This window comes from Pituophis catenifer, unplaced genomic scaffold (assembly GCF_029215685.1).
Source record: "Pituophis catenifer annectens isolate HBS135680 unplaced genomic scaffold, rPitCat1.0.hap2 SCAF_15, whole genome shotgun sequence".
NCBI classification, from domain to species: domain Eukaryota; kingdom Metazoa; phylum Chordata; class Lepidosauria; order Squamata; family Colubridae; genus Pituophis; species Pituophis catenifer.
This window is the reverse complement of record NW_027256895.1, coordinates 15,489,406-15,502,379: the sequence shown is the minus strand read 5'-3', so window position 1 is coordinate 15,502,379 and position 12,974 is coordinate 15,489,406. Positions and strand designations below refer to the sequence as shown.

The window sequence follows — 12,974 nt, the reverse complement described above, 5'->3', positions numbered from 1 at the left end:
TGAAGAGCTTGGCATCTGCTGTGATTGTACAAGGTGAATTTATGCTGAGTATGAGATTGTTGTTCTCTTATCAAGTTACATTAAAAAATGAGAAAGTCTGGATTATGATAGCCCAGATGGATTTTATTTCCACTTCTATGCAGAGGAATTGGCCTTTACACTTCATTCAAGGTGCTATATCCATTGTGGTTCACTTAAGTGACTTGGTAGGATTTCAGGATTTTGTTAGGGAAAGGAATCTGGCCACCAATCCAGAAGATGGCTTTCTCAAGGATTTTTGGGAAGATGCATTTCAGTGTGGGTTCCCCAACTCCACTGGAGAGAAGAATTTTGATGGTATATGCACTGGGGAGGAGAAGATAGAGACCCTCCCTTCATCTATTTTTGACATGCAGATGAATAGCCACAGTTACACCATCTACAATGCAGTCTATGCTGTGGTACATGCCTTGCATGCTCTGTATTCATTCAAAGAGAAACATAAAGCTGTGCCAGATAAAAGTCAGCTAAATCCTCTTCATCAAGAATCATGGCAGGTATCTTTTTGAGTGTGTGTGTGTGTGTGTGTGTGTGTGTGTGTGTATCCCCTTCAACCTGTGAAATTGCTTCGTTGGAGAATATGACTGATGACACACCTTGGTGGGGAGGGGGAAACAGGGTCAGAGCCGGGACATAAATTAAGTGGGGTCAGAGTTGACTTGCTCTCAGGGTTCTAACCAATGCCCTAATTAAATCATGAGCTGCAAGCCAAGCTTCAAAAAAAAAAAAATCCAGTAATTTATTAGGAGCTTTATGTTGGCACGTTCCAAGTGAAGCCTACTCTGGCTTCCTCCCTCCTCCCCAAAGTGTGTCATCAGTCACATTCTCCAATGAAGCAATTTCACCAGTTGTATAGATCACTCCCCTCTGGCCACTGTGGGTAACCGTGGAGATGGCCTTGACAGAGAGGTGGCTGGAATGTGCTTTTGTTTTGACTGAAGTGCTCCCTCACTGCAGCTGCAAAGTTCATTTTCCCATTCCCCCCTTGCCTATGGCAAGTCAAGAGCAGGCCAGGGATGCTTTGTGAGTTAACATTGGAAGTCTTACACGATCTTAAGAGGTCAACTTTGGATATCATCTTACTGATGTACTCTGGATGCTCTAGGTCTTATTTTCTTAAAGGAGAAGATACATTTCTTCTGGATTCTTGTTTTCTTAAACGGAAGATGCATTTCAATGTGTATTCCCTAACTCCACTGGACAGAAGAATTTTGATGGTATATGCACTGGGGAGGAGAAGAGAGAGACCCTTCCTTCATCAATTTTTGACATGGATCTTAGGAGCTCAGCTTTGGGTACTATCTTTCCTTCTCTTAACGGGAAATGCACCTCCCCTTTAAGAAAACAAGAATCCAGAAGAAATGCATCTTCTCCTTTAAGAAAACAAGAATCCACTGTGCTGGAAAGACCCAGAGCATCCAGACTACAGCAGTAAGATGGTACCCAAAGCTGAGCTCCTTAGATCCTGTGGACTTCCACATCCAGACAGAGGAACAGGTAATACCCAATCAACCAGACATTTGGATTTTAGGAGTTCAACTTTGGGTACCATCTTACTGATGTACTCTTGGATGCGCTGAGTCTTGTCCAACACAGTGGATTCTTGTTTTCTTAAAGGAAAACTGATAGAAAGCAATAATTAACCAAAAAAATATTAGGGATTGCTTTTTTTCAAAAGCAATCCCCAAAGTCCTTGATTTAATCATTTTTATAATCTCTTTATTTCTTTTTCTATTTGAGTTGCATCATTTTCTCAGGACGGTCTCATTTAACAATAATGCTGGGGACCATGTTTTCTTTGATGAAAGTGGCCAATTGGTGTCAGGATTTGACATAATCAACTGGATCACCTTGCCAAACCAGTCCCTCCTTAGAGTCAAAGTTGGAAGTTTAGATGTACATACATCCGAAGAAATGAAGTTCACCATTCAGGAGAAGGCCATTGTTTGGCCCACCAGTTTTAATCAGGTAGACTGGATGTATCTGTTGTATGACCATCCCTTCAAAGACAATATTAAAAGCAAAGATTCCAAGACCATGTTCTATAACAGAGGTCCCCAAACTCTTTAGTTCTTTGGCTTCCCTTTGTGAAGTGTTAGATTATTCTTCAAACCCCCACAAAAATATTATGTAGAATTAACAAATAATACTTTAACTAATATTAGACTAATAACAGCAACAACAACAATGGAAAGCTCCTTTACCCCCTCTATTTGGGGGAACACTTTCAATATTGTTCTATTGTTTGCCAAAAAGTTTTCCAAGTCTTCCTTTCATTTGTTAGAAGTTGACTACTTACTATAGTCATTATTTATTTATACCTATTGTTCCCTTTTTCTTTGAAGATTTGTGCAATAATAAAACATTGCTACTGCTTTGGTCACTGAGCCAAGGTGGCACAGTGGTTAGGGTGCAGTACTGCAGCTACTTCAGCTGACTACTAGTTCAGCAGATCAGTGGATCAAATCTCACCGGCTCAAGGTTGACTCAGCCTTCCACCCTTCCGAAGTGGGTAAAATGAGGACCCAGTTTGTTAGGGGGCAATATGCTATTTAGTATACTGTCTTTGGTATAAGCCACCCAGAGTCCTCGGAGGGCGGGCGGCATAGAAATATGACTAATAAAAATAAAATAAAATAAAATATGCATAATAAAAATAAACAAAGAAACAATTCCATCTTAAAATAAGTTGCTAAAGAACCCAATACACTTATGCTAATAGAATTCTCATACCTACATATCTTACAGTATCAAAGAATGTCTAACTTTGTATTGTTACGTTTTAAACTCAAGTCAGTGTTGTCCCAAAGGTACTTTTTCAAAAGGAAACTGGACCAAGAAATGTCTTGGATGAGAAGCAAAACGTTTTCTTTTCTTTTTTAAAATAATTTTTATTAAAGATTTTTCAAAAAACAAAACAGACTCTTTAAACAATAGTTTCTTTCCAACAGTTTCGAAACAGTTAAACATTTCTTACTTATCCATTTTTCTCCCTTATTTCAATGTATCCTTTTTACATAGAAGTCTAATATTGATTTATTTACATATATGCATATAAATAACAGTGTACACAATTTCATTTCTACAAACTGCATTTTTTCTGTTTCCTCTTATTTGTTGTTATATTTCTACTGTTGTTATATTTCTACTCCTATATCTTCCTTATTTGATCTTTCCTTGCCTTTTACCTCTCTCATCTACCCATTCGTACCATTTCTCCCATACTATATAAGATTCTGTTTCCTCTTTTTCTTGTATCTCCTTTGTAAGTTTATCCATTTCTGCAGATTCCAAAACTTTTCTAATCAAATTATCTTTGGTCGGTATGTTATTGTTTTTCCAATTCTGTGTGTATATTATTCTTGCTGCTGTGATAATATGAATAATTAAATATTGTATTTTTTTTTCATAAAACCCTGGGAGTATTCCTAATAAAAATCTTTCCGGTTTCATCTCAATATGTTATTTGGTTATCTCTTCTAATTGTAATCTAATTTTACTCCAATACTGTTTGAGAAACAAAACGTTTTCAAAGATAAACAAGGAAGTCCAGTTGCTTCATCTCCTTTGGGACAGCCATGACCTGGATGACTGAGAATTTCCATACACATCAAGTCAGTGTTCCCATTAATCATGACTCAAAGCTGGCAGCCCTTCAGTTTCTTTTTTCAAATTTGTTGAGATGGGGAACTCATCAAATTTGCAGACAACACCAAGCTAGCAGGAATAGCCAACACTCTGGAAGATAGGCTTAAGATACAGAAGGATCTTGACAGACTTGAACATTGAGTGCTATCTAACAAAATGAAATTTAATGGTGAAAAAAGTAAGGTTCCACATTTAGGCAAAAAACAAAACAAAATGCACAGGTACAGCATATGTGATACCTTGCTCAGTAGTGGTGACTGTGAAAGGGATCTTGGAGTCCTAGAGGACAATCACTTAAATATGAGCCAGCAGTGTGCTGCAGCTGCCAAAAAAGCCAACACAGTTCTAGGCTGCATAAAAAGAGGAACAGAATCACATGAAATGTTAATACCACTTTATAATGCATTGGTAAGGCCGCACTTGGAATACTGCATCCAGTTTTGGTCACCATGGTGTAAAAAAGATGTTGAGACTCTAGAAAGAGTGCAGAGAAGAGTGACAAAGATGATTAGGGGACTGGAGGCTAAAACATACAAAGAATGGTTGCTGGAACTGAATATGTCTAGTCTTATGAAAAGAAGGACTAGGGGTGACATAATAGCAGTGTTCCAATATCTCAGGGGCTGCCACAAAGGAGACAGAGTCAAATTATTCTCTAACCTCTGCCCCCAGAAGTTGTGAATGTTCCAACACTGGAAGTTTTTAAGAAGATATTGGATAACCATTTGTCTGAAGTGGTGTACAGTTTCCTGTCTAAGCAGGTTGTTGGACTAGAAGATCTCCAAGGCCCCTTCCAACTCTGTTGTTCTGTTCTGTTCTGTTCTGTTCTGTTCTGTTCTGTTCTGTTCTGTTCTGCTCTGCTCTGCTCTGCTCTGCTCTGCTCTACTCTACTCTACTCTACTCTACTCTACTCTACTCTTTTCTTTTCTTTTCTTTGAAGAATTATGTATATGCATCACCATCCCATTTATCTTTGGGTATTCTGGATAATATTTTTATCATGGTGAAAATGATTCTAGGTAAGATTTTTCATTTTCATCATGATGAGGCATTGGGGGTAATCAAAGATAAGATGGCATCCACATAAGCTTTGTTCATTTGTCACATAAGCTTTGTCCATTCGTTTATTCTCTATGAATTTAATTTAATTAATTAAATTAATTAAATTTATATGCCGCCCCTCTCCGAAGACTCAGGGCGGCTCACAATACATTTTAAAAATCATTATAAAAAGACATTGAAAAATTAAAAAACATTAAAAACATTAAAAACTGATTCACACCATTCATGGCCGGATCTCGCCAGATCACAAGATCTGATCACAGATCACAAGAGCGAGATCAATGGCCCCAGGCCTGCTGGAAAAGCCAGGTCTTTTTGGAAGGCCAATAGGGTTGCATGCACAGCACATATAAAAAAGATGAGGTGTATTTCATAGTCACGATTAACATCTCAATAGGTTTTTTATCTCCCTATTAATGGTTTTGGTGACCTGAAATTTACAAGGGGTTCAATCTTCTATTCTCTTTGAAGAAAACTGAAAAGGCAACAATTCCATCCTGGTGTAATTGCTAAATGCTAAAGTCAGAAACTAGTACATTTAGGCTTATTGCTGAATATAAGGGGAAATGGCATCCTTTCAAAAGAGGAAGAAATATCAATAAACTGTGATAAGTTGATAACCCTCCTTATAATGGATAATTTACACCCCTCTCTTAGTGGTTTTAGAGAATCAACATATTGCCCCCAACAATTTGGGTCCTCATTTTAGCCACCTTGGAAGGATGGAAGGCTGAGTCAACCTTGAGCCTGGTGAGATTCGAATTGCCAAATTGCAGGCAGCTGGCAATCAGCAGAAGTAGCCTGCAGTACTGCACTCTAACAACAATGCCACTGTGGCTCATTAAGCAAAATAAATCAAGTCGAAAACTGCACAACATCTGTTGAATTGGTACCCATATGTTGACCTTCCAGAGGTTCTTTATAATGATTTCATTGGCTTTTGCTGGGTGTATTACTATTTACATACATTTTTATAAACATAACTGAACAAAAATCTATTTAATTAAACAGATGATATTGGACTCTAAGCAGGATACACGAGAATAAATTAATAGATTTTTATAGCCCCCTCCTTATTGACAATACCTAATTCAACATTTTTCTTTTTTCTCTTCCTTTGCATTTCTGTGTGCAATGTATGCATTAGTGACTAAAAAAGCTCTTTAATTGAATAAATGATGTTGAAGAAAGACCTTGTTGGAGTCTAAGCAGGATATTCAAGACATAATTAATGTCTTCTATAGCCCTCATACTGACAATACCTGAATTCAACATTCTCCTTTTCTCTCTTCTCGTTTCAGGTTCAGCCCCTTTCAGTGTGCAATGATCATTGTCTTTCAGGTCATAGAAAAACCATGAAAGAAGGGAAGCTGTTCTGTTGCTATGACTGCCTTCCATGTGCAGAAGGAAAGATTTCATCACAAGAGGGTAAAATACACATCAATACAATTTGTTGATTGAATAACAAATAAGGTGTTGATTGATTGATTTCTGCCTCTTTTATTCAAGATTCTTTGTCTCCCATTTCATTTGAAAGTTAAGATTTTCACATCTCACTATAGGATGCAGCTGAAGTTCAGATTCATCTTAACAGGGATCAGAGTTGGGAATGCAGAAGAAAATATTTTTTTTCCTATCCATTCTAAAAAACAAACAGGAATATAATTTTGATTCAGTTGTAGCAATATAAACAATGTAGTATTTTCTTTTTCAGATGCAGATGACTGTGTCCTATGTCCAGGAGATCAATATTCAAATTTCCATCAAAATGCATGCATTATCAAAGAGATCACCTTCTTGTCTTACCAAGAATCTTTAGGAATTATGTCTTTCGTGTTTGCATTCTCCTTTGCTTTCATGACAGTACTTGTGCTTGCTATCTTCATTAAGCACAATGACACACCTATTGTCAAAGCCAACAACCAGAGCCTCTCCTACCTTCTCCTCATCTCTCTTCTCTTCTCCTTCCTTTCTGCTTTCCTTTTCATTGGTCGGCCTACCATCCTGACATGTCTCCTTCGACAAGTTGCTTTTAGTTTCATATTTTCAGTAGCCATTTCTTGTGTGCTGGCCAAGACTATCATTGTAGTTGTTGCTTTCATGGCCACCAAGCCAGGATCTGGAATAAGGAAATGGGTAGGAAACAGATTGGCTACTTCAGTTGTCTTTTCTTGCTCCTTTCTTCAAGCTTCTCTTTGTGCCATTTGGCTGGCAACCTCTGCCCCATTTCCAAATTTTGACATGTATTCCCTGCATAAAGAAATTATACTGGAATGTAATGAAGGGTCGACCTATATGTTTTACTGTGTTTTAGGCTTCATGAACATTCTTGCCCTAGTCAGTTTTATGGTTGCTTACCTAGCTAGGAACCTGCCTGACACCTTTAATGAAGCCAAGTTCATCACCTTCAGCATGCTGATCTTCTGCAGTGTGTGGTTGTCATTTTTCCCAGCCTATCTGAGCACCAAGGGCAAACACATGGTGGCTGTGGAAATCTTCTCCATCTTTGGCTCCAGCGCAGGGTTACTGGCTTGCATTTTTTTACCCAAATGTTACATTATTATTTTACGTCCTGAACTAAATAAAAGAGAACAACTAGTGAAGAGGAAGAAATAATATCTTATTATTAGTTCTTTACTGAGCATCGCTGACAATTCCATGCATTAAGCAAGATGTTTACCTTTGAAAATAAAGTTTATAAAAATATCTCAGAATGTCTCAAAATATGGAAATATTTGCACTTTAGAAATATCCCTAGCCTTAAATGAAAGCATGTTATATTTTAAAATAATAATGCTCCTTTTTTAAAAAAAATCTTTTTTAAAAAAGAATTAATTTCTTATATATTGAAGGAGAGCATACTTGTTCAAGGATGTTTTTTCACTGAAAGACAGAAATTAATTCCAAACATTAATTTTAATTAATTTTAATGTGATTGATGATACACCTGTGGGAGGGGAAGTGGGGAAACAGGATCATGATTGGGGTGTAAATTACATGGGGTCAGAGTTGGCTTCACCTGGAATGTGCTGACATGAAGCTCCTAATAAATAACTGGATTTCTTTTGAAGTTTGGCTCGAGACTCATGATTTAATTAGGCCATCCATCAGAACCCTGACACTCCTATTTACTGTATTCATCAAGAAAATATGAGTATTGCATGTCAACAGTAGGCTTCTATAGTCCATTGTCTATTGTAGACCTCTGTAGTTCCTCAAGGAGAACATTCAATTCCCTAGTTACTTGGGAAGTCAACATGAATACGTCTTGTTCTTTAGAAGAGAAAGATTTTATGCTGCTGTAATAAATTCAGCCTGGCTTTAAAGTATGTGAAACTAAATTCAGTACCTGGTGGTACCTGGCTCAATAATAGTGACTGATGGGATTTTGGACTCCTAATGAAAAATCACTTAAATATAAGCCAGCCGTGTTCTGAACCTACCACAAAACCCAACATGATCTTAGCCTGCATTAACAAAGGGATAGAATGATTATTATTTGTATAGATAATGTATGGTGGTGAACTTACCTAATACTTTTTCCTATTCCTATTTTCCCCACAACAACTCTCTTATTATTATTATTCTAATTCCTTCCCCCTATTTAGTTAAAGGAAATACTAACCTATGAAGTGTTTGGGGCTGAGAGAAAATGACTGCCTCAAAGCAAGGGTAGATGTGGGGATGAAGTGCCAAATACTATGACATAGAAGAAAGAAATACTGTATTTTTCAGAGTATAAAACGCACCCCCCCCAAAAGAGGCTGAAAATTTGAGTGCATCTTATACTCTGAATGTAGCCAAAAATGTGAGGCATGGAGGAGGTGACGATCTGTGGCAATCCCTGCAACCTGGAACAACTGATTGGTGGTATTCCGGGAGGTTGATCCACCCACCAATCAGCTGCTTGTGCTGAATCAGGTTGCAATAATGTTATTTCTTCCTCTTCACTAGTTGTTCTCTTTTATTTAGTTCAGGCCGTAAAATAATAATGTAACATTTGGGTAAAAAAATGCAAGCCAGTAACCCTGCGCTGAAGAGCCTTGGTAGTACAGGGGTTTAAGGCACCCTGTTATTAAGCTGGTTATTAAGACCAGCTGCCTGCAATTACTGCAGGGTTCAAATCTCGCCAAGGCTCAAGGCTGACTCAGCCTTCCATCCTTTCTAAGGTAGGTAAATTGAGGACCCAGTTGTGGGGGCAATAAGCTGACTTTGTATAAATATACAAAAGGATGAAGGCTATTTCTGAGCACATTGTAAGCCGCCCTGAGTCTTCGGAGAAGGGTGGCATATAAATCAAATTAAAAAAAAATAATGTGCTGAAGCTGACCTGGGTGTTCGCTATTTGCTGCAAGGACTTTCAGAGTTTGCAGCAGCAATCACATCCAGAAAGCACACACAAGTAACTGATTCAGCAGGACTCAATAACTTCTCTTTATATATAATGTAAAATAAATATACAATACCAAAAGCGGGTTTTCCAACACATGCAAAACACAAGCAGAGGAGAGGAGTTTCAGTTTTAATTTCAGAGATCAGCACAGCATGCAGCTTTAGAACAGTTGACCTAAGCCACGCCCTGCTCCTTGCTGTCTCCTTGCTTGTTGCTCACACAGCAAATATTGTTTCAGTTTTCAAACAACCCCCAACTCTTTCACACACTACATGCCAGCCAGATGAATACGATGGATGCTGGTAGGCAGAGACAGGTTTTTTTTCTTATTATTTTCCTCTCCAAACACTAAGGTGTGTCTTATACTCCGGAGCACCTTGTACTCCAAAAAATATAGTAGATATCTGGGCCGATAAGAAGATTATGTGTTGTGTTATGTAGAAATAGCAGCATCCTTATTCCACCTATCCTGGAAAGGATTGTGAATAGAAAGCATTTTGACTTGTGGACATATCCAATCTTGCTTTTAGAAGAAATGGAGAACATATTTAAACATTTTGGAGTTAAGGTGACTAAAAGTGATATTTTCATAAAAGCATAATTTGATGTAACATGTTTAGTTTTAATTTGATAACAAGGTGGTGAATGATAATTATGATTAATTGTTAATGATTATAGATGATATAATAAGGTACACAGATGGAAATAATAACTGAGATTGAATTTAACACATGTTGGAAATGATTAATATTAAGAAATAGATGGGGATACATCTATTTCTGGAAGAGTATAGCTGGAAATAGTGGATTAATAGACAAACATATTGAAAGAGAAATTTTTAAAATAATCTAGCAGAATAGTAGTTGGAGTTATGGAGGAGAACATGCTGAAAACTCAGCCAAAATAATGTAATGCTGGAAATCAGCCAAATAATAGGTGGAGCTATGGAGGAGAATGCTGCAAATCAGCCAAAATAAAGCATGCTGGAAATCAGCCAAAATAAGAGAAAATGCTGGAAATCAGCCAAATAATAGTTGGAGTTATGGAGGAGAATATGCTGAAAACTCAGCCAAAATATGTTATGCTGGAAATCAGCCAAACAATAGGTGGAGTGATGAAGGAGAATCCTGAAATTAGCTAAAATAAACTATGCTGGAAATCAGCAAAATAACAATTGGAGGTATAGAGGAGAATACATTGAAGAATAATTATTAATAAGGGGTGAAAAAGAAAATATTGGGCGTAATTAAAATGAAATGAAAAACTTTGAGATGTCTGTGTAAAAGTTTAAGATTAAAAGATTGGATGAATTGGGTCTAGAAACTGAGAAAAATAGAAAGAAATTTTGATTAATAAATTGAAATAAAAATTGAGTTGTATACATTTGGAAATTAACATTTGTGGTGATAAAATTGTAAGATAAATATATAGATTAACAGATTAGACTGTTTTCGTGTTTAATGTTGATGTTAAAAGGAGCAATGGAGAACAATTTAGATAGAGTGGTATTGAATTTTGATTTATAATTGAATTTATAATTGAATATAAAAATGAGCTTTGTTTTAGTAGGAAATTAAGATGTATGATGAGATAATAGAAAGACTTAAATTAAGATGTTGGAATTTATGTTAAAAATATCTGTCTTTATTTGTAAAATTAGTTTACCTATTTGCGACCGGACCAAGACTTCGTTCTTGGGGGGGGAGAATTATATTTATGTTTGAAAAAATAAAAATCTTTTACCAAAAAAAAAAAACCCCACAAAACATTTTGGAGGGGAAAGTGCAGAATCCTGTCATTCTGTGCACCATTGCTTGCATTGAATGATGCAAAGTAATCCATCTAACTGACAATTTTTTTCTTGCCTAAGTGTAAGAGTTTACTTTTCAATGTAGAGAAAAGTAAAGTCTTACACTTAGGCAAGAAAAACCAAAAGTACACATATAGACTGGGTGAAACCAGGCTTAATAGCAGTAACTGTGAGAGGGATCTTGGAGTCTTAGTGGATAACCAGTTAAATATAAGCTAGCAGTGTTCGGCGGCAGCCAAAAAAGTCAATGCAGTCCTAAGTTGCATTAACAGAGGGATACAATCAAGATCAAGTGGGGTATTAATATCACTCTATAAAGCCTTAGTATGACCACATGTAGAATACTGCATCCAGTTTTGGTCACCACACTATAAAAAAGATGTTGAGAGTCTAGAAAAAGTGCAGAGAAGAGCAACCAGGATGATTAGGGGCCTGGAGACTAAAACATATGAAGAATGGTTACAGGAACTGGGCATGGCTTGTCTAGTGAAGAGAAGGACTAGGGGAGACATAATAGCAGTGTTCCAATATTTGAGGGACTGCCACAGAGATGAAGTGGTCAAGCTATTTTCCAAGGCTCCTGAAGGACAGACAAGGAATAATGGATGGAAACTGATCAAGGAGAGATTCAAGCTGGAAATAAGGAGAACTTTTCTGACAGTGAGAACAATCAACCCATGGAACAGCTTGCCTTCGGAGGTTGTGGGAGTTTCATCACTGGAGGCTTTCAAGAAGAGATTGAACTGCCATTTGTCAGAAATGATGTAGGGTCTCCTGCTTGGGTGTGGAGGTTGGACTAGATGACCTACAAGGTCCCTTCCAACTGTGTTAATCTGTAAATGGTATTGTTTATATCTTTAATTAACAAAAAGGCTTTGAAAGGAATTGTGATAAAAAAATTAGATTCAAAGCAGTGGCATTAGATACAAGGAGAATTGTGATGGTAGTAGTAGAGTAGAGAAAAGTAATGGCAGTTATAAAGAAAAAATATGGGGGTGTAACTGAAAAAAGTTTTGAGAGTGACCTGATTTTGACATTTCTATCCACTTTCAAGCCTTTAGTTGAAATCTATCATAAAACTTTTTTCTTATGAATTAGTATTTGTCTTCACTTTGCATGTCTTATTTGTCTCAGTGGATGACATGTGCCTCCTGTTAATCTATAATCGTTCTGAGGACATGTTAAATACAGGTCTAAGTAGGAAATTAACTGCCATATCCTATCATCCTATCCTGCCACATCCTAGCCTGTTACTCTACTATCATTATCAAACTATTCTCTGATTTCCTTGTGGAATTCTAGTTGCTAGTGGCAAGACGACCAAGGCTAAATGACACAAAGAATCATTCCTATATCTTGGAGAGCTGTTAAAGCAGAAAGGCAGTATATGGTTTGCATTATGATTCCAGTGTTGGTACTGTTGCAGTTTGAGATAATGTACAGCTTTGCTCTTGGTCAATGTCTGGTCAGCGAACCTCTTCCCATTCCCAGATATTTAAAGGCAGGACAGCTGAACCTGGGTGCCATAACCTTCCAAATCTATATGATTTCTGAACCACTCTCGTTTGAAATCTCACCCTCACATGAACACCCTGGATTGCCGTTGTAAGATTTTCAGAGGTGTTGCATTTCTTCAATGAACTTTCCTTGTTGTGACTAATCTGACTCTGTAGATTGCTTGGTTGTTGAGCATTAGTCAATGCATTTCCTGGGCCACATTGATTAATAATGTAATATAACTGTATTCCTTGAAAAATAATGCTGAAAAATTTCACCTAAAAACTACTTGACTTGATTTGACTTGACTTAATTACTTTTTATTTGCCAAGGTTCCTAGTCTTATGCTTTGATTTGACCTTAACATTCTGATATTCTTTTGTCATCGATTAATCCTCACAGAGATTCTTCTGACAAGTTATAGCTGAACTAATTTATTATTGTCCAAGCTTTCAAAAATCATAGTCTATTTTCTCTGATGATTCTGAGAAAAAAGCATTACTTTCCAAGTGAAATCACATCTAA

The 12,974-nt window shown here is 37.0% G+C and overlaps 1 protein-coding gene across 1 annotated transcript; it reads left to right on the top strand.

Moving 5' to 3' along the window:
• Window positions 1–116: 116 nt before the first annotated feature.
• On the top strand, window positions 117–7,365 carry LOC139324423 (vomeronasal type-2 receptor 26-like). The gene is made up of 4 exons (XM_070954136.1): window positions 117–536; window positions 1,780–2,007; window positions 6,051–6,177; window positions 6,464–7,365. The coding sequence occupies exons 1-4, from the start codon at window positions 117–119 to the stop codon at window positions 7,363–7,365; spliced, it is 1,677 nt and encodes a 558-aa protein (XP_070810237.1).
• The last annotated feature ends 5,609 nt before the right edge of the window (window positions 7,366–12,974 follow it).